This window comes from Cyanistes caeruleus, chromosome 2, assembly GCF_971803275.1.
Source record: "Cyanistes caeruleus chromosome 2, bCyaCae1.hap1.1, whole genome shotgun sequence".
NCBI lineage: Eukaryota > Metazoa > Chordata > Aves > Passeriformes > Paridae > Cyanistes > Cyanistes caeruleus.
This window is the reverse complement of record NC_141702.1, coordinates 21,925,768-21,941,338: the sequence shown is the minus strand read 5'-3', so window position 1 is coordinate 21,941,338 and position 15,571 is coordinate 21,925,768. Positions and strand designations below refer to the sequence as shown.

Sequence of the window (15,571 nt, the reverse complement as noted above, 5' to 3'; positions counted from 1 at the left end):
AATTCTAATTTTCACTTTAAGTTCTGTGTTACAATCATTCTTTAACCCTACTGCTTTCAAGGGATACTGAATTTTATTTAATGGAAGGTGAATCTGAATTACCATCGTTTGAATTTATATAAATTGTTGAAACCATTTATAATAGTTAATTTAAGAGAATCATGAACTTTAATTTAGTTCATTTCCTATTCTACAGTAATTGAAAAGGTTAGAATGTCAGTGAAAACAATGTTCTGAAACTGCAAACTCAGACAATTCTAGCATATAATCAGTCTCAAATTCAGGAAAATAGTGGCTTTGCCTCAGGGTGTATAATGTCAGTTTAGCAGAACAATCCAGTAATGAAAAGAAACTCTTCCAGTTCCCTTTCCATAAATAGCCTGTACATAAGGTCTGTTCCAGTTAGAACCTTCACTCACTGCAGTAAAAATGTAAGACACCAAAGACAAATATTATTAAATACATACATGTACTTACATACATTTACATACATGTTTGACATGGTCCTATTAAGAGCAGTGTTGTTATGTGACTAACCCTAAATTAATGTAATACCAAATGAATATTGCATGTATAGAAGTAACTCTTCTAAAAGAAAGTCAAAGTTGCAAATTTGAGAAACAAAAAATTGATGCCAAAAAAAAGCTTTTAGAAATATTCATTTGAAAATGTGTACAAGAATTATGATATCCTGATTAATAACATGATGACATCATAGTCTCTTCCCTCCTTATTTCTCCAAAAATTAACTTGCCTTCTGCTTCCAAAATACTCAACATTTACATAGTCTGCCCTTTCTCCAAATCCTCAAAACTTTGTATGACCAAAAAATAATTTGTCTTATAACAGTTTTTATAATTGAGGTTGGTTTTCACTTTTAATTTAAAGACATCTATGAAGCTGCTACTCAGGTAAACAGAACAGGTGCCAAATAATTTTTTATCTCTAAGATAGAAGCAATGAAAACCATATTCTTAGGATAATATAAACATTGTATTAACCTTCTGTTTGAAAAACTATGTTACCCCATGCTCTGTAGATGGAAATGCTGGCATGGTGATGTTTTGCCTTTCGCCCATCTCAGGAAAATCTTATCAGATTTTTTGAGGTACAGATCTTTAGCCGTATAGAATTATGTGAGGAAATTCTACCCTATGAATGAGTGCTCCAGAATGCTTTTTCTCAGCAGGCCTGGATTAGGATGGAGGTGAACAGTTTGTCAATCCGTATTGGGTTTTACTGGGATGGAGTTAATTTTCTTCAGTTAAGAAAACATAGAGTTAATTATTTCAGAAAGAATTTCTTCACTGAAAGGGTTGTCAAGAATTGGAAGGGGCTCTGCAGGAAGGTAATGGGGTCATTGTCTCTTGAAGTGTTCAAGAAACAGCTGGGCTTGGCATTAATGCTATGATTTAATTGAGATGGTGATGTTTGGTCAAAGGTTTGACTTATGTTGGAAATCTTTTCCAACATTAATGATTCCATGATTCTGTGGTTCTTCAGCTAATGCTGAGCAGTGCTTCACAGTGTTAGGGCCTCCTCTGTTACTTGCTCTGACATGCCAGCAGGTTGGCTCAGGGTAGGCAAAAAGGTGGGAGGTGACACAGATGAATTGAATGGTGACACATTTCATACCATGTCATGTCATGTCATGTCATGTCATGTCATGTCATGTCATGTCATGTCATGCTGAGTAATTAAATTCTGGGGAAGTGTTTTTGAAGTAGCTGTTGCTACGGGTCTGACTAGGTATCAGTCTGCTGTTGATAAGTGATTGGTTTTGCATCACTTGTTAGGGTTTGGGGTGTTTTGGGTTTTTATTTTATTTTGTTTTCACTCATTAAACTGTATTTTTCTTAACTGATCCATTTTCTTGCTTTTGTCTTTCTGATTCTCTTCAGATCCCACTGTGGGGAAGTGTGAGAGCAATTGGGTGGGGGCTTACCTGCCAGCTGGGGTAAATTTGTCAATATCCTGTGTCTTTTGGGTAGCCTGAGAAAGTGAGGATGAAGCTGTTTGGTTACAATACCAGGGACATAAAAGCCTGACCTAGAGCAGAGGGTAAAAGAGAGAAAGAAGGGAATAGATAGGTACTGCCTATGCTACTATGTCAGGAGGTTAGAATAAATGAAGCTGCAATATCAACCCAGGGAGTCCTAAAAAGAAGTACAGAAGGCAAGAAATGCACCACAGGGTATGGGGAAAGGTGATTTTTGGGACAAAATGGCTAGGATACATATGTAAGGGAGGAAGATTTCAAGACAGGCTGTCCAAGAAGTAGAGCAAATATATGGAGTAGAGAATAGAGACGACATTGGTAAAAAGAAAGGTGCAAAAATGAACTGAGAAGAGGAAGAAACACAAGAAATAGAAAATAGTAGCATGCTCTGTTAGGAGTACGGGCTGGATAGTCCATGATTATTAAATTATGTTCTTAAAAAAATACTTGGAGTGAAAACCATGATTTCATTTGAATTAAGATATGTGTATTGCAATAGGTTTGTTGTTTTTTTTTAAAGTGCTGTGAAAATTTAAAAAGAAAAAAATTTAATTTCCAAATTTACATTAAAATATCATCCTCAAGTCACTGAATTATCCCACTGAGCTTAGGGTTAGAAAGAAGGAAGATGTTAACTATTTCTTGTTTTAAATTAAGGAAAAAAAAGCTTTGATATGTAGGTGGTATCAAACATGTGGAAAAGGTATTTTGTTAAAGGTTATTGTGATTTGGTTCTGAAATTTACTGAAAATTGCCAGTTGAAGGTCTCCTGACTTTTCTGTGTATGGTTCAGACATTCTCATCTTCTTAAAATCCCTGGGTTTTCCCAGTCTTGTAATTCACATCTATTATCAAGAAAAGGGCTGCTTTTTAAAATCTCTTGTTATAAAGTTTAAAATGCAGTTATGTTTTGCAGGTGAAAGAGAGTGGCTAGCAGAGATGACTGTATGTGTCCATATAGATATGGTGTTTTACATTTATATTAAAATTCTATCTTTAGAGTATTACAGTAAGATTTTTCAGTGATGCCAATTCAGGTAGGCTTCTTAAGCATTTTTTTTTTTTTCTCATATGCTAATGTATTCATCATAGCTAAAAAATGTGATTGAAATTTGCCAGCAGATTCCAGCTAAATTCATAATCTCAGGAGTGATGGCCTAAACATTATATAGCTTTAGTATTAAAGAAGTGATCATATTTGTTGTGTTATTACTGAGACCTTAGTGATAACAGTGGCCATGAATTTGTTAGTGCAGTGGTTTGAATGGCAGAATTTCTTTACCTCTTTGCCACCTCAACCTAAAGTTTTTTCTGTCATATTTTAAAAAGGATCTATTTCTATGAAGCCATTATAGATGTTGTCATTGTATGTATGTGCAGCTGGATTTAATGAGTTTTAGCTGGGATTTGTTCCAAAAGTTTGCTCATTTCCTCTGTTCTTCACAAAAAGACTCCTGTTTATTTGCAGTGAATCATTTCCTCTTTTCCAAGTTTTAGATGAGTAGACACTAGAGTTACTGTTAACTTATTCCCTCTGCTATAATTACTAGATATTTCCCATGAGTAAGAATTGAAAACTTAGAGCACTTGAACAGAACGGCCAATATCCTATTGTTCTTTACCCCAGCTTTCTTGCCTATGTTGGCCCCATGTTGAATGACAAATTATTATTTCTTATTTATTATCCCATTTATAAATATTGGCACAACCCTATCTGTTGGGATAAGGGAGGCTGATAAGCAGTTTCTTAAGTCAGGTAGATGATCAGCACCTAGAAACCTAGGATTATGCAGTAATCCTTCTTGCAAACTCTGTCTTGCTGCAATTAAAATGTGAGATCTGTTAGGTGTGTCACTGTTGATTTGCTGTTTAATTTATAAAAACATTAACTATAACAGTCTAATTATAAAATTCAGCCTATACAAGCATGAATATATTATTCTGTTCCATATTTCTAATACTCTTTTTCAAAAGTACAATCTTATATAATATGTAATAGATATATACTCTATAAAATATGTAGGAGCATATAATAGCATGTAATAATATATAATATGGCATATAATACTGGACATTTCAAATAACTTCTGAAAGCCCCTGAGATCAAAGTTTGATCTTAACTTTCTCCTGACTGATTTTTTCCTTTTCTAAAACAATGAATTTTCAAGAAAAGTCTAGAATTACTTTGTAAAGATTTTAACAGTTAAAATGAAGAATGTGAGTTTTTCTCCATTCCTTTTATTATATTAAGGAACTGCTTACATTTCAACAAATTAAGATTGGTGCCCTCTAACCTACTTATATTTTATAACTGAAGATTAGCAACGAATTGGGAACAGATTTTTTTTCAGTCAGCTAAACTCTGTTTCTAATGGCTAAAAATATTAAGAAAGTTATTTCAGAATAAAATTAAGATTATTCCTTCAAAAGTTTTCTGTACATTAAAATCACCCTGCCAAAACTATGTATACATGATATGTGGGCAGAATTAGGGATGCATGTAAAGAGAAGAATATTTGGATCAAAGATAGCTAAAGATGAATGCTATAAACCTATTTATTTCTATTCCACTTCTATAAAGTTTCTAGATGGGAAGAGTTGTTTAAAACGGGATGATGTAAGGTAGACAAGATTTATGTGTTTCTTATTATTCAGTTCTTCACCACAGTGTAATGAGAAATTAATTTTCAGAAGTTTTGGATGCGATACCACTAGCCAGAATAACAGGTGATGTGTGCCTGTGGTTCACCTGTCAGTGTGTGAAGGAATCAACACAATTGAAGGGATTCTTTTAACTTTCAGTCCTGTCTGTGCCATACTGCTTTTTATAACCTTGTACAATGTTTTTTCCCCCTTTAATCCATCCTTTACATTCATGGTGACTTCATTCCTCTAAGGATGAGTATTTTAGAAAAGACTGTGAGGTAATGAATGAATTTGCAAACACGTAAGTGATTGGTATGTGTTAAGTCAAAGTATCTTGCACTATAGAACACAGGGGGAAAAATGTGTATTCAAGTTCTTTCTTCTGCTTTTCTTTCCCCTCTCTCAGAAAAAGGATAACCAGTCTCTTCTAACAAGCCACCTACAGAATACTTTTAAGTAGCAGCTGTATCATTCATGTCCCCACTGATTATAAAAGAGGGTGTACACATGGAGATCCTGAAGATATCTTCCCATAGATACTTGAAGTTAGAGTTCTTAAACTCATATGGAATTTCACCTTTAATCCCTGCTTCTTATATGGAGTATAAAATGTGATTAACTATTCTCTTGCTTGCTGATTGCAAAGTTTGTTTCTGTCGCAGCAGTCATCTTGCTGCAGGCACATATATTTGCATATTAATCTCTTTTAAGTATTATTGTTTATGTATTGTCTTTCAATAAATTAATAAAAACCTGTCTCCTGCTACCTGTCTACCCATATTTAACTTGCTTCTTAAATTTTCAATTTGTATGTGGGGACATTGTAGCTGAGACAGGGAGAACAAAATTTTTGAATAGGATACATGAAGAACCTGGTTTGAAATGGGTGGGGAAGGGCCTCAGAATTTTTTGCAATATATTTTTAACAGGATAAAATTGCAGAAAATAATTATTTTCATTTTATGTTCAAAAGAGATTAATGACATGTCCTAACTTCTCTATTTTACATGTTTTGCAGGTTTACATAAATTTTTTATATGTTGCTCATGTTAAGAATTGCTGAAGTTCCTATTAGAAAGTATTATCCACTGAATGACTGTCTCATCTATACAGTGAAAATTAATTGCCAACTGATTGCAAAGCTTTTGAGAAATTAAAAGTATATATCTCAGTTTCCAAAGGATACAAAGCAGTAGTTTCTGATACCTCACTATAGCCACATTATCCAAACACACTTCTTTCTATAGATTTTTCTCTCATTCTAATTAGGTAGACATTTTGTAATTGGAAATTTTCCAGTACATTTTCTTTTCCTACAGCTGTAGGTTTCAGGACAGAGTTGCACATAAATGGTTCCAAGAAAGAATGAAAATGCAGAATGAGTATTTTTTGACATTTACATGCATTTAGAAATCCATTATATATTTTGAACATTAACTCAAATACCCTTTCATACTTTCAATTATTCTCTAGTAGTTCAAAAAGATTCTGTTAAGCATATAGGCAACATTTATGCGCTTACATGACCTCTGATGTAGGCTTCTCTGAAAGAGTTACTAGTGTTTCCAATGTTTTCATAGTACCTTTATAATAAAACATGTTAATATTTCCTTGTGTGTACTGAAATAAGATTTTTATATGCACTTATCCTTCTTTTGAAGTCATCCTGAAATCTTTGATCACATCACTTTCAGAAGCTGAAGATAAGTTATATGTTATTTGTGTGTTCTGTCTTCCATTTCAAGCAGAAAAGAAAACTATGCTTTTTCACATTGGGCATGTGCAGAGACCACCCGGTCTATACTTACATTATAGTAATATGATTATTAGAGATTATTAAAGAGTATTTGGTGTCCCTTTGGTTTTTAATATATAAGCTGCAAAACCCTTATTGCATTCCAATTAATTAACCCCTCATGGCCTGTCTGGTGTAATTTTCTTAGCAATTAATAGTATTTTTGTTGTAATAGTATTTATAGTATTTATTCATCTTTAAAAAACAGTAATATTATCAGGAAATTATATGAGTATAAACTTATTCATCCAAGCCAGGATTATTGATACTGTTGATCTATACCTACATGCTATAGTTCTTGTGTTATAAGTACCTGTTCATCTTTACATTAGGCAGATAAAGTTTTGGAAATAACCCAGCTGACATATCTTTTAAAATGTCTTTAAAGTTTTGTCCAGAGGGTTTCTGTTTAGAGTTCTTACTACAAAGTAGCAGAGTTCACAGAAGTTACAGTACAGGTTCATGCTTTTGAATTTACAAGAAGAAATTCTTTTTTTGGTGATTACAGTGTTCTGGGATCATATCTGAAGCCAAGGTTCCATGGTCTTCTTAAAAGTTAATTGATGCAGTATGAAGATGCCCAGCAGTGCAAATCTGATCTAAATCTGTCACAAACACATGAAAGAATTTGGTAAAATTAATGAGTGCATACAGAAGAAAACTTGTATTCATTTTGTGCTTTTATGGCAGTTTTATATATGATTTGGCATAAAGTCAACATGGCATTGACAAACAATAATGAATTCAACATAGCTGTAAATAAAGTTAAAAAGTCAAAAGCAGTTGAACAAATTTGCACCATGGGACCACATATTGAAGGCTATGATATTACATTTATTTTATTGTTATTTCAAGTATTTCCTCTTTTTTAAAATTGTCGTCTTCCATCTCCATTAGTGCAGTTTTAATTGACACAGTATGTTTTTTGCAAAACATCAACAAAGATTACTAAGAAAGAAAAAAAAAAGGAAGAAATAAGCCCTACAGCCTAATTTCTTGTCTTATATTCTTTTCACTAATAACAGTGTGCTTATATGTTCTGCTAAATCAGTCACAATGTAACATACATCAACATACCTTTGTGTAGGAAGTAAAATTTGAATGAGTACCGTAGCTCACAATTCAGAGTGTCTTTGTTGTTTTTGTCCATTCATAGATAGTTTGTGTTGAACTTAAGGTTAGAGTTTCAAATTAGGGATCAAGTACCTAAAAGCTGCTAATGCACCTTTTAGGTGCTTATTTTTTCAGTGTCTGGCTTTAGGACAGTGATTGCTTAAAAATACCTAGGACTTCTTCTAGGAGGAAATTACTTGGTTTAGATTACATATTTTTCATATTGCCACTGTAGGTTTACATGCAGTGTAAACACACACATATCTATATATAGTTAGTAAACTGTATTCTTCCTTTCAAAATGAGTGAAGATTTGTAGATATCTCAGGATGTTGTCAACTTCTTTTATAAGTATACTCTGCAATACAGAATCCCTGAAATTTTCCCTTGAAGATGCAAAATGAACTCTCTCTTCTTTGTATTGATGACAGGCTTTGGAGGGTACAATCTTGAAGCTGGACAGAGAGTTATGCTTCATGGATGCACATAGCATATTCCACCCATTAATGGACAGAAACATTAGTCCAAGGAAAAAACATGAGTGCACATACAATGAACATCAAATCCTCATCTTCATTGCTTTGCTGCCCAGATTTACTTTTGTTATACTGTACTGCTTACTAATGTGGCTAGTACCACAGTGCCCATCATAATTAAACTGAGTTGAAAGAAGCTGTAATTAATGGTCTACATATATTTACAGATATGTCAATGATTTCTACCCTGACAACTGATGTTTCTATCTTCCTGATTATTTACATCAAATGTGACAGAGTAAATTGCATTGAATAGTGCCAGGAGGTTACAGCCAATCATCAAGATGTATTCTTGATGTATTGGCTGTTTTGGTTTTAATTTAGCATGCTTTTATTCATTCATTGTTCTGACAATCCTATAATGAAACTCAAGAATAAGATAATTGGCAGCAATTTGCCAATACAATAATCTTTCTCAGCAGTAAGAATCTTGGCAGAATTTCTCTGATGCTGACTTGCTGCAATGTCAGGTAAACCCGAGTACTGTGATTGTGTGGAACTCATGACCGTACTCCCCCATTGTAAAAGTTCATGGCATCATCTTTAACTTTAACAGAAGTTCTGTTGAAACATTTCTACAATGATATTTCAAAAAAAGATGATCTTTTATGATAAATTACTCAAGATTTACAAAATAATCAGGAAAAAAAAGAATTGAAAGTTGTGTTTTGCGTACGAGAGGAAGTGGAAGAAACTGGGGAAGAAGAGCACAGGGCAAGATACTGCTGTGTTTGCACATGATGAACAGCACCAGATGCCTGTGAAATACTCCAGTTTTTAATAGGCTTACTGATAAACAGTGGCTGTCTTGCTGGTGGAGAAATGTGGTGAACATGGGGCTGCAAATGGTGTACTGTCATTTTTACAGTTTTTTCTAGAGTATTCAAAGTGTCATTTTAAGAATTTGGCATAAATGCCAGCAATTAGTTTGTTGCATGTTTTTGAAGGATTTATTCTTGAAATACAAAAAGTAATAATGATTTTTATTTTGCCACACTGATTGTTCAAATTAATTTTTTCCCCCAATTTTTTATTGTGCAAACAAACCTGAAAATTAAGTGTACTGCCAAACTCTTAATGAGTTTAATAGATAGACATGAAAAATAAAAATTTAAATCAAGGTGTTCTTTTTGATAAAAATGTTTGAATAATCTAAATAAACCAGGACATACTGAAGGGTTTAGTGTCTCAAGGATCCTTAAATTTAGGTTTTATATTTTTGCTTGCAGTTAGATATTTTTTATTTGTATATTATCTTTTGATTTATTGTATTTGAAATAGGAAATTAAATTCTGATACTTAACACAGTGCCTTGATATGTTCTCTACGATCATCTTATCTAACACTTTACCCCAGATAAATATTTGATTTGGGTTTATAATCAACTGGCAGAAAAATCTTAACTCTCTTGTTGCTTCCAAGTCTTAAAAATCTTCAAATTAAGATTTAAAAAATATTTTAAAAATCAGTATATTTCTGGAAGGGATGTAATGTTCTTTGGCATATGTAGAGGCTGAGAAGTTCCTGTACATGCCACAGTGTACTCAGAGTTTTTTTTAACAAAGTTGTGTTTTCCTATTTATAATTTTCAGAGGTACTTTGTTGTTTACAAATACAAAAATGCAGTACAGTGAGTAACTGTAGAGTGTGAGGCTCTTGAAGAAGTAGGCAATTTACGTTGGGACAGACAGGTGAAAAACTATGTTCACAGGCTTTTGTGAACAACAACAACAAAAAAGGTGAAATAGATTATGTTTGTAGATACTGAAAGATATAAGTGACTTACAATGATGATCTGAATGATTAATAAGGCAAAATAAAAACAAAAATATATTTTATGTTCCTCAGTCTTGTTTCAAGTTAGATTAGACAAAGTACAAGCAGGCTATGGTAGGTGTTCAGGCAGGCTATGGTAGGCTTCCCTCAAACTTCTAAAGTTTCTGATATGATGTCTTTAACTCTTTACATCTGTGATGTATCTTTACACCATGTGCAAAACTGAATGCTAACTGGAATACAAGAAATTATAGCAAGTCAGAACAACATTTTTATCCCATTTATACCTTCTTTAGTGAAGATGGCTGTATAGCAGACTAGGAAGGCTGGTTCATTCAAAAGTTCATTTCATTTCACCCAAATTTGTCTGTTGGACTTATAAAAGATACTACCTCTCCCTGAAAACCTTGTCTTCTTTATGTGATAACAAGGTATTGGAGAATGAATCTCTCTAACAGTGCTATGGAGAGTTTTTTCCATGAGGCACAAGTAAATTCTTTAATTCTGTAATATTTAATTCTTTAATCAAGGGAGTTTCATCTGTCAATCACATACCACTGTATTTGATAACCAAATGTTGCATCTAATAAAGAATGAGAAGGTGTCTAAGAGCAGTGTCGAAGAAATAGTTTTACACTGGCTCATGCTGTCAAATCAGCATTAAAATATTATGCTATCAGTTTACATTTTCAGGGTTTTACATAAATGTCTCTGTATGTTTAATAAGGAGATTAAAATAATGAAATATAGTTACGTCATGTGAAGTTTAGCTCATCTGAATGATCAAATTGTCTTGATTCTTTATAGAGTGTGAAGAGAAATATATTTTTTTAGAATTGTCCAGTCCATCCAATCTACCTTTTTTCACCTTAGGATAAGATTAATCATACTTCATAAGATGCTTTAACTCTAAAAGACAGAAAACTGTTTAGATGTGAGTGTTGATATAATCATTGCTGAGTGCCAGTTAAAATGATTGACACTCCTTTTTTTTTCCTTTTTTTTTTTTCCTTTTTTTTTTAATCCAAAAGCAAATTGCAAGCACGTGCAAATATTCAGAAAGAAACAATCTTTTAGTAAGGTAATAATGAAAAATTTCTACAATCCTTTTGTACTGTGTGTGATTATAGACAACTCCATCTGATAAAAAGAATATAGCTTTGCTAGTAAACTAAGTATTTTCAGGACATGAGTATGGGGAAGTGATTCTTTGACTGACAAAATGCTAGAGTAAATGCTAACATGCCTCTATCTTGCTGCCTTCTGTCTAGGACTTTCCCAAACAATCTCAGGCCTAATATAGTAGACCTATAGCTCAATTCCCTGGAAGGGAGTTATAGACAGCCATGCACTTTTAAAGGATAATTGAATTTAAGACTTCATGACTGTGGTCAGACTATTCTTATTGTTCCTGAGGCCTCATGTTTCTGTAGATATTAGGACAGAGAGAGATGCAGTATCTATGTGATAGAATAGCATTTAGTTCTGGCCTACTATATAAAGAAAGACCATGGGCCCAGTTAAAATAAAAGGTAAGAAAATAAATGTCTGCAGGAGCTGATTGAGCTGACTGATGTGAACACCTGTTGATTTAAGGGGTCGATTGGTTTCTAGATATATATATTTTTCTCCTGACAATTGAAGTGGCCTAGACTAGTTCAAACTTAGCCTTCTAACTTTCAGAATCCTGAGTTATAACAGGTAAATCCTGACCTTTGTACCCAATTAATGAACAGAGAAAACAAAGGATTTGTGTTTTCAGCGGCGTCAGTTGATGGATATCTTTAGCATCTCTATAGGAAGAAAAGCTCTGTAGACTCCTTGCAGTTTTTTCAGCTGTGATTGATCTCACTTCCAGAAGAAAGGTAACAAGAAAAATATGATACCAACTCTAGCTTGTGTATTTGTAAAATAATTAAAGGTTGTCTGTAGATATGTTATTTACTACATACATACTTAGTGAAGGACTTCACAGAATCATAAAATGGTTTGCACTTGAAGGGGCCTTAAAGATCATCTAGTTCCAACCCTCTTGCTATGGTGTGAGAGCCTGGAAGGATTGCTGGCTTGAAACATTCAGGGGTGTGTGTGGGTGTGTGGATATGTGTGTGGCAAGGGGCAGCTCGGGTCTTGCTCTGGTGAGGTGATGAGCTGCCCCTTACACCCCACCCTTCCCCCAGCCTGTATCCCAGCCCTGCAGTGGCTGCCAGTCCCTGGCACACTGGAGGAAATGCTCCACACCTGACCCTGGAGCACCTAACCCAGCTCCCATGTGGCCAAATGACTGCAATCCCCAGCTGGGGAAGCGCCCAGGAAAAGCCAAAGGGTACTTCAAGCAAGACACAAGGCAAGCACATTTGACCCCACTTCCTCTTGGAACATCTATCTGCTGAACACCACTGGAACCAGGAGTGATGGCTATGTTTGTTCTTTTCTACCTGTCTGCCTTTTCTGTCTCTCTCTTTCTCTCCTAATTACCTTATCTTGGGATTTGGGTAATGTTTTGAGAAACTTAAAATAGATCGGGTTTGGAGTTTGCTAAGTTGAATGTGCCAAGTTAATGATTTGAGAAGTGTTTGTTTCATATTGATTGGATGCTGCACGAAACCTTTTGCCAAAGTTCTCTGATTTTCCAAAGGTGCCAGTCAAAGCTTTTTTTGTTATTCTGATCTTTTGGGTATTTTGTTAGTATTTCTCCTATGCGTCTAACTCAGAGTACATGAACAACTCTAAGCCCTTTTGAAAGTCTTAGACATCAAATTTCTTGGGGCCTTACATGTTGGTAAGGATATCTTCCACTAGAACAGGTTGGTCAAAGCCACATCCAGCATGGCCTTGAACACTTCTAGGGAGGTGATATCCACAGCTTCCCCGAGCAACCTCGTGTAGAGAATGCACTGAAATCAGAAAACTGAAGACCAACAGCCTGATTTAGAACCACTTAAATAAGCTGTTCAGTAAAACAAGGACAGCAAAATGGAAACTATTTGTAGAGTCAGAATTACTTCTTTGGTTTGGGGACATGGCAGTAATGAAGAAGAATCCACAAGGAAGAATTTGGAATTAAGACAGATAAATTTGGAACCAGTCTGTATTATTCCAAGAACAGGAACTGAAGCTAAAGAAGTGATAAAGAATGCATCTTTACATATTAGCAATGCTGTATGAAGACAATGAGGAGAGTAATGCATAAAATGCGGAAAGAGTTGTAGGTGCTCAGAGCAGATCTGCTCATCCCATGCTACTTCATGCCGAAACCAAGATCAATGTTTCCTTCTCAGTGAATAAAAAAGAGTGAAACACAGAGGTGGTATAAATTAATTAATTTCTCACCAATCTATTTTAGAAGAATATAGATAAGATGCTTTCTTCAATAAGCAAATGTCATAATCAAATATCAAGTCAATAATTAGTTCCTACTCTTTCAGTTTCTGATTTACCTAAATTATATACCAGTTATCTTTGGTCACTGTGCATACATCTAATGTCATTGAATCATGAGAATATAATTTGCATCAGAATCAGATTTGTTACCACTATATTTTATTTGGTCTTTATATCTCCATGTCTTTTTTTCCTTCTTTCCCCATTTCTGTTTGTAGGTTTTGACTTAGTAAAGTGTGAAGATCCTGGCATACCAAATTATGGCTACAAGATACGAGATGAAGGACATTTTATAGACACTGTCATTTTATACAGCTGTAATCCTGGCTATACAATGCATGGTAGTAGTATTATGACCTGCTTAAGTGGAGATCGAAGAGTTTGGGACAAACCTTTGCCTACTTGCATAGGTAATATGGATTGTTACAACATTCTAGTATGATTGAGCCAGTGTTTCAAGAAAAATACCGAAATATTGTGTCTTTCTTTTCTTCATGAGATGATAATGGTGCAAAGATATTTTAAATTTCAAGTAAAGATCAATGTGGACATGGAAGTATAACTTCTCAGAAATAGGTGACTTGCTATTAATGGTTATAAAACTACCATAAAACATTTTTTTCTATAGAGCAGCCTTTGATGGAGGACTACTACTTTGGTTCTGATGAAGCCCTGGGTCACTGAGTCTGATATACTGTCACAGGCAATCATATTGTCTAAACACTTCATAAACTAAGATAGCCTCATCATAAAACAAATAATGTTGTAGGCTTTTTTTCTCATCTTTTTTCATCAGATATTATTTCAGCATTTCATTTCTATGAGTTTTATTTCTAATTTTCATCCCAAGTTACTGAATTCTTTTATCCGTGTGCTCTGCAGTTCTTGTTGCTGTGCTAAGATACACCATCTTTCAAAGCCTTGTAGATCTTTTCTGGAAATATCACATTTTCAAATGCCTAAAATTTTGTTCCATTACAACCAATATAAATGCTAAATAGAGAATTACTAGCCAACATGCAGAATAACTGAGCACCTGTATAGCTGTTATCCGCTGTACCTTTACTAGGCACTTTGCATCCTCTAGTTTTGCTTTCCAGTCCAGCAATTGCCAATGACTTCCTGACTTCAATTCTCACATGGAGCTCCCATGAGTCTTTCCTTCTATGTGTCTTCTGATACTTGGTTTTTGCATCTGCTGCCTGCTTCTGGCAGGTCACAAGTGGCTTTCAGCACTCACCTCACCTACAGGGTCTTTGCTTGTTGCCTTTCTCCCATTTTGGGGGCTACATTCTCCATTCCAGAACCTGCTTCCTGCTGAAGACATTCACAAACCTGTCTACAAAAGAGAAAGCTCCCTTCCTTTCAAATATTCATCTTAAGCTGAAGGTAAGTGCCAGGAAAACATCAGTGAACAGCATTTTGGCTGTCTTAGTAGAAGTTATTTTCCCCGCTTGATTCTAGAATTTTATCTGTAAGTTTCCTTCTATATATATAAGAGGTAAAACAATGATACAGTTTTTTAAAGACTTTTTCAGGCTCTTTATGTATTCAAGTCCTCATGCCCTTCAGTTTAATTGGTTAGCTTCCTTTTCCTCTAAGTTTGCCCTTTTGTAGAGAAGACCCATAATTAGTGCTACCTTTGCCTATTTCCCCATGTAATTTAAATGAAGTCATTTCTCTAAGGTCATTTTCTGCAATAGTTTTTTGTGCCTGTTTCAACTAAGAGTTAGAATCAAAACTAAAATACTTGTTGGTTTCAAGTCTATTAGGTGAAAAATACCAACCACCTACCTGTTTCCTCTTCTTTGTATGATGATTTGTCTTCTAATCTATATGTGGGGTGCAAAAATCACAAAAATATATCAATTAAAATAACAATAATTAAAAAAAAATAAATTCCTGTGTATTTCAATTCCTCCTGACCTGGAGGAAGCTAAGAACCCTGGATCAAGCAAATCTCAACAAAATTGCCATCTTTGCTCCAGTAGCACATCTTTCATGATAGTTCTTCAAAATACTTTTGATGAATATGTATGGTTTTTCACTCAGATTTTATTTAGATTATTACTGTATTCTTACCATGTAATGCCCTTCTAGTCACATATTTCCACCTGTATTTCCAGTTTCCTTCATACCAATATACTTTTAAGGTTGTATATTTCAGTCAAGATACCCATTTAATCTTTTTTCTTCTTTTTTATCTTTGTACTTTGATTTTGTACCTTGCATTAATATATTTGGTTTCTGTATTTTATATCCAATCTTTTGAAATAATTTGTGCCAAAATTTCTTGAGAATCTTATTTCATCTCTTATTTCT

The 15,571-nt window shown here is 34.2% G+C and overlaps 1 protein-coding gene across 4 annotated transcripts in view; it reads left to right on the top strand.

Moving 5' to 3' along the window:
• The window catches only part of CSMD1 (CUB and Sushi multiple domains 1), a 1,072,055-nt gene that overhangs the window by 876,235 nt on the left and 180,249 nt on the right, over positions 1–15,571 (top strand). For all 4 annotated transcript variants that reach the window (XM_086876027.1, XM_086876026.1, XM_086876028.1 and 1 more), the window contains exon 24: positions 13,468–13,659. In XM_086876027.1, coding sequence (XP_086732153.1) covers positions 13,468–13,659 — 192 coding nt within the window. The remainder of the gene's footprint in view (positions 1–13,467; positions 13,660–15,571) is intronic.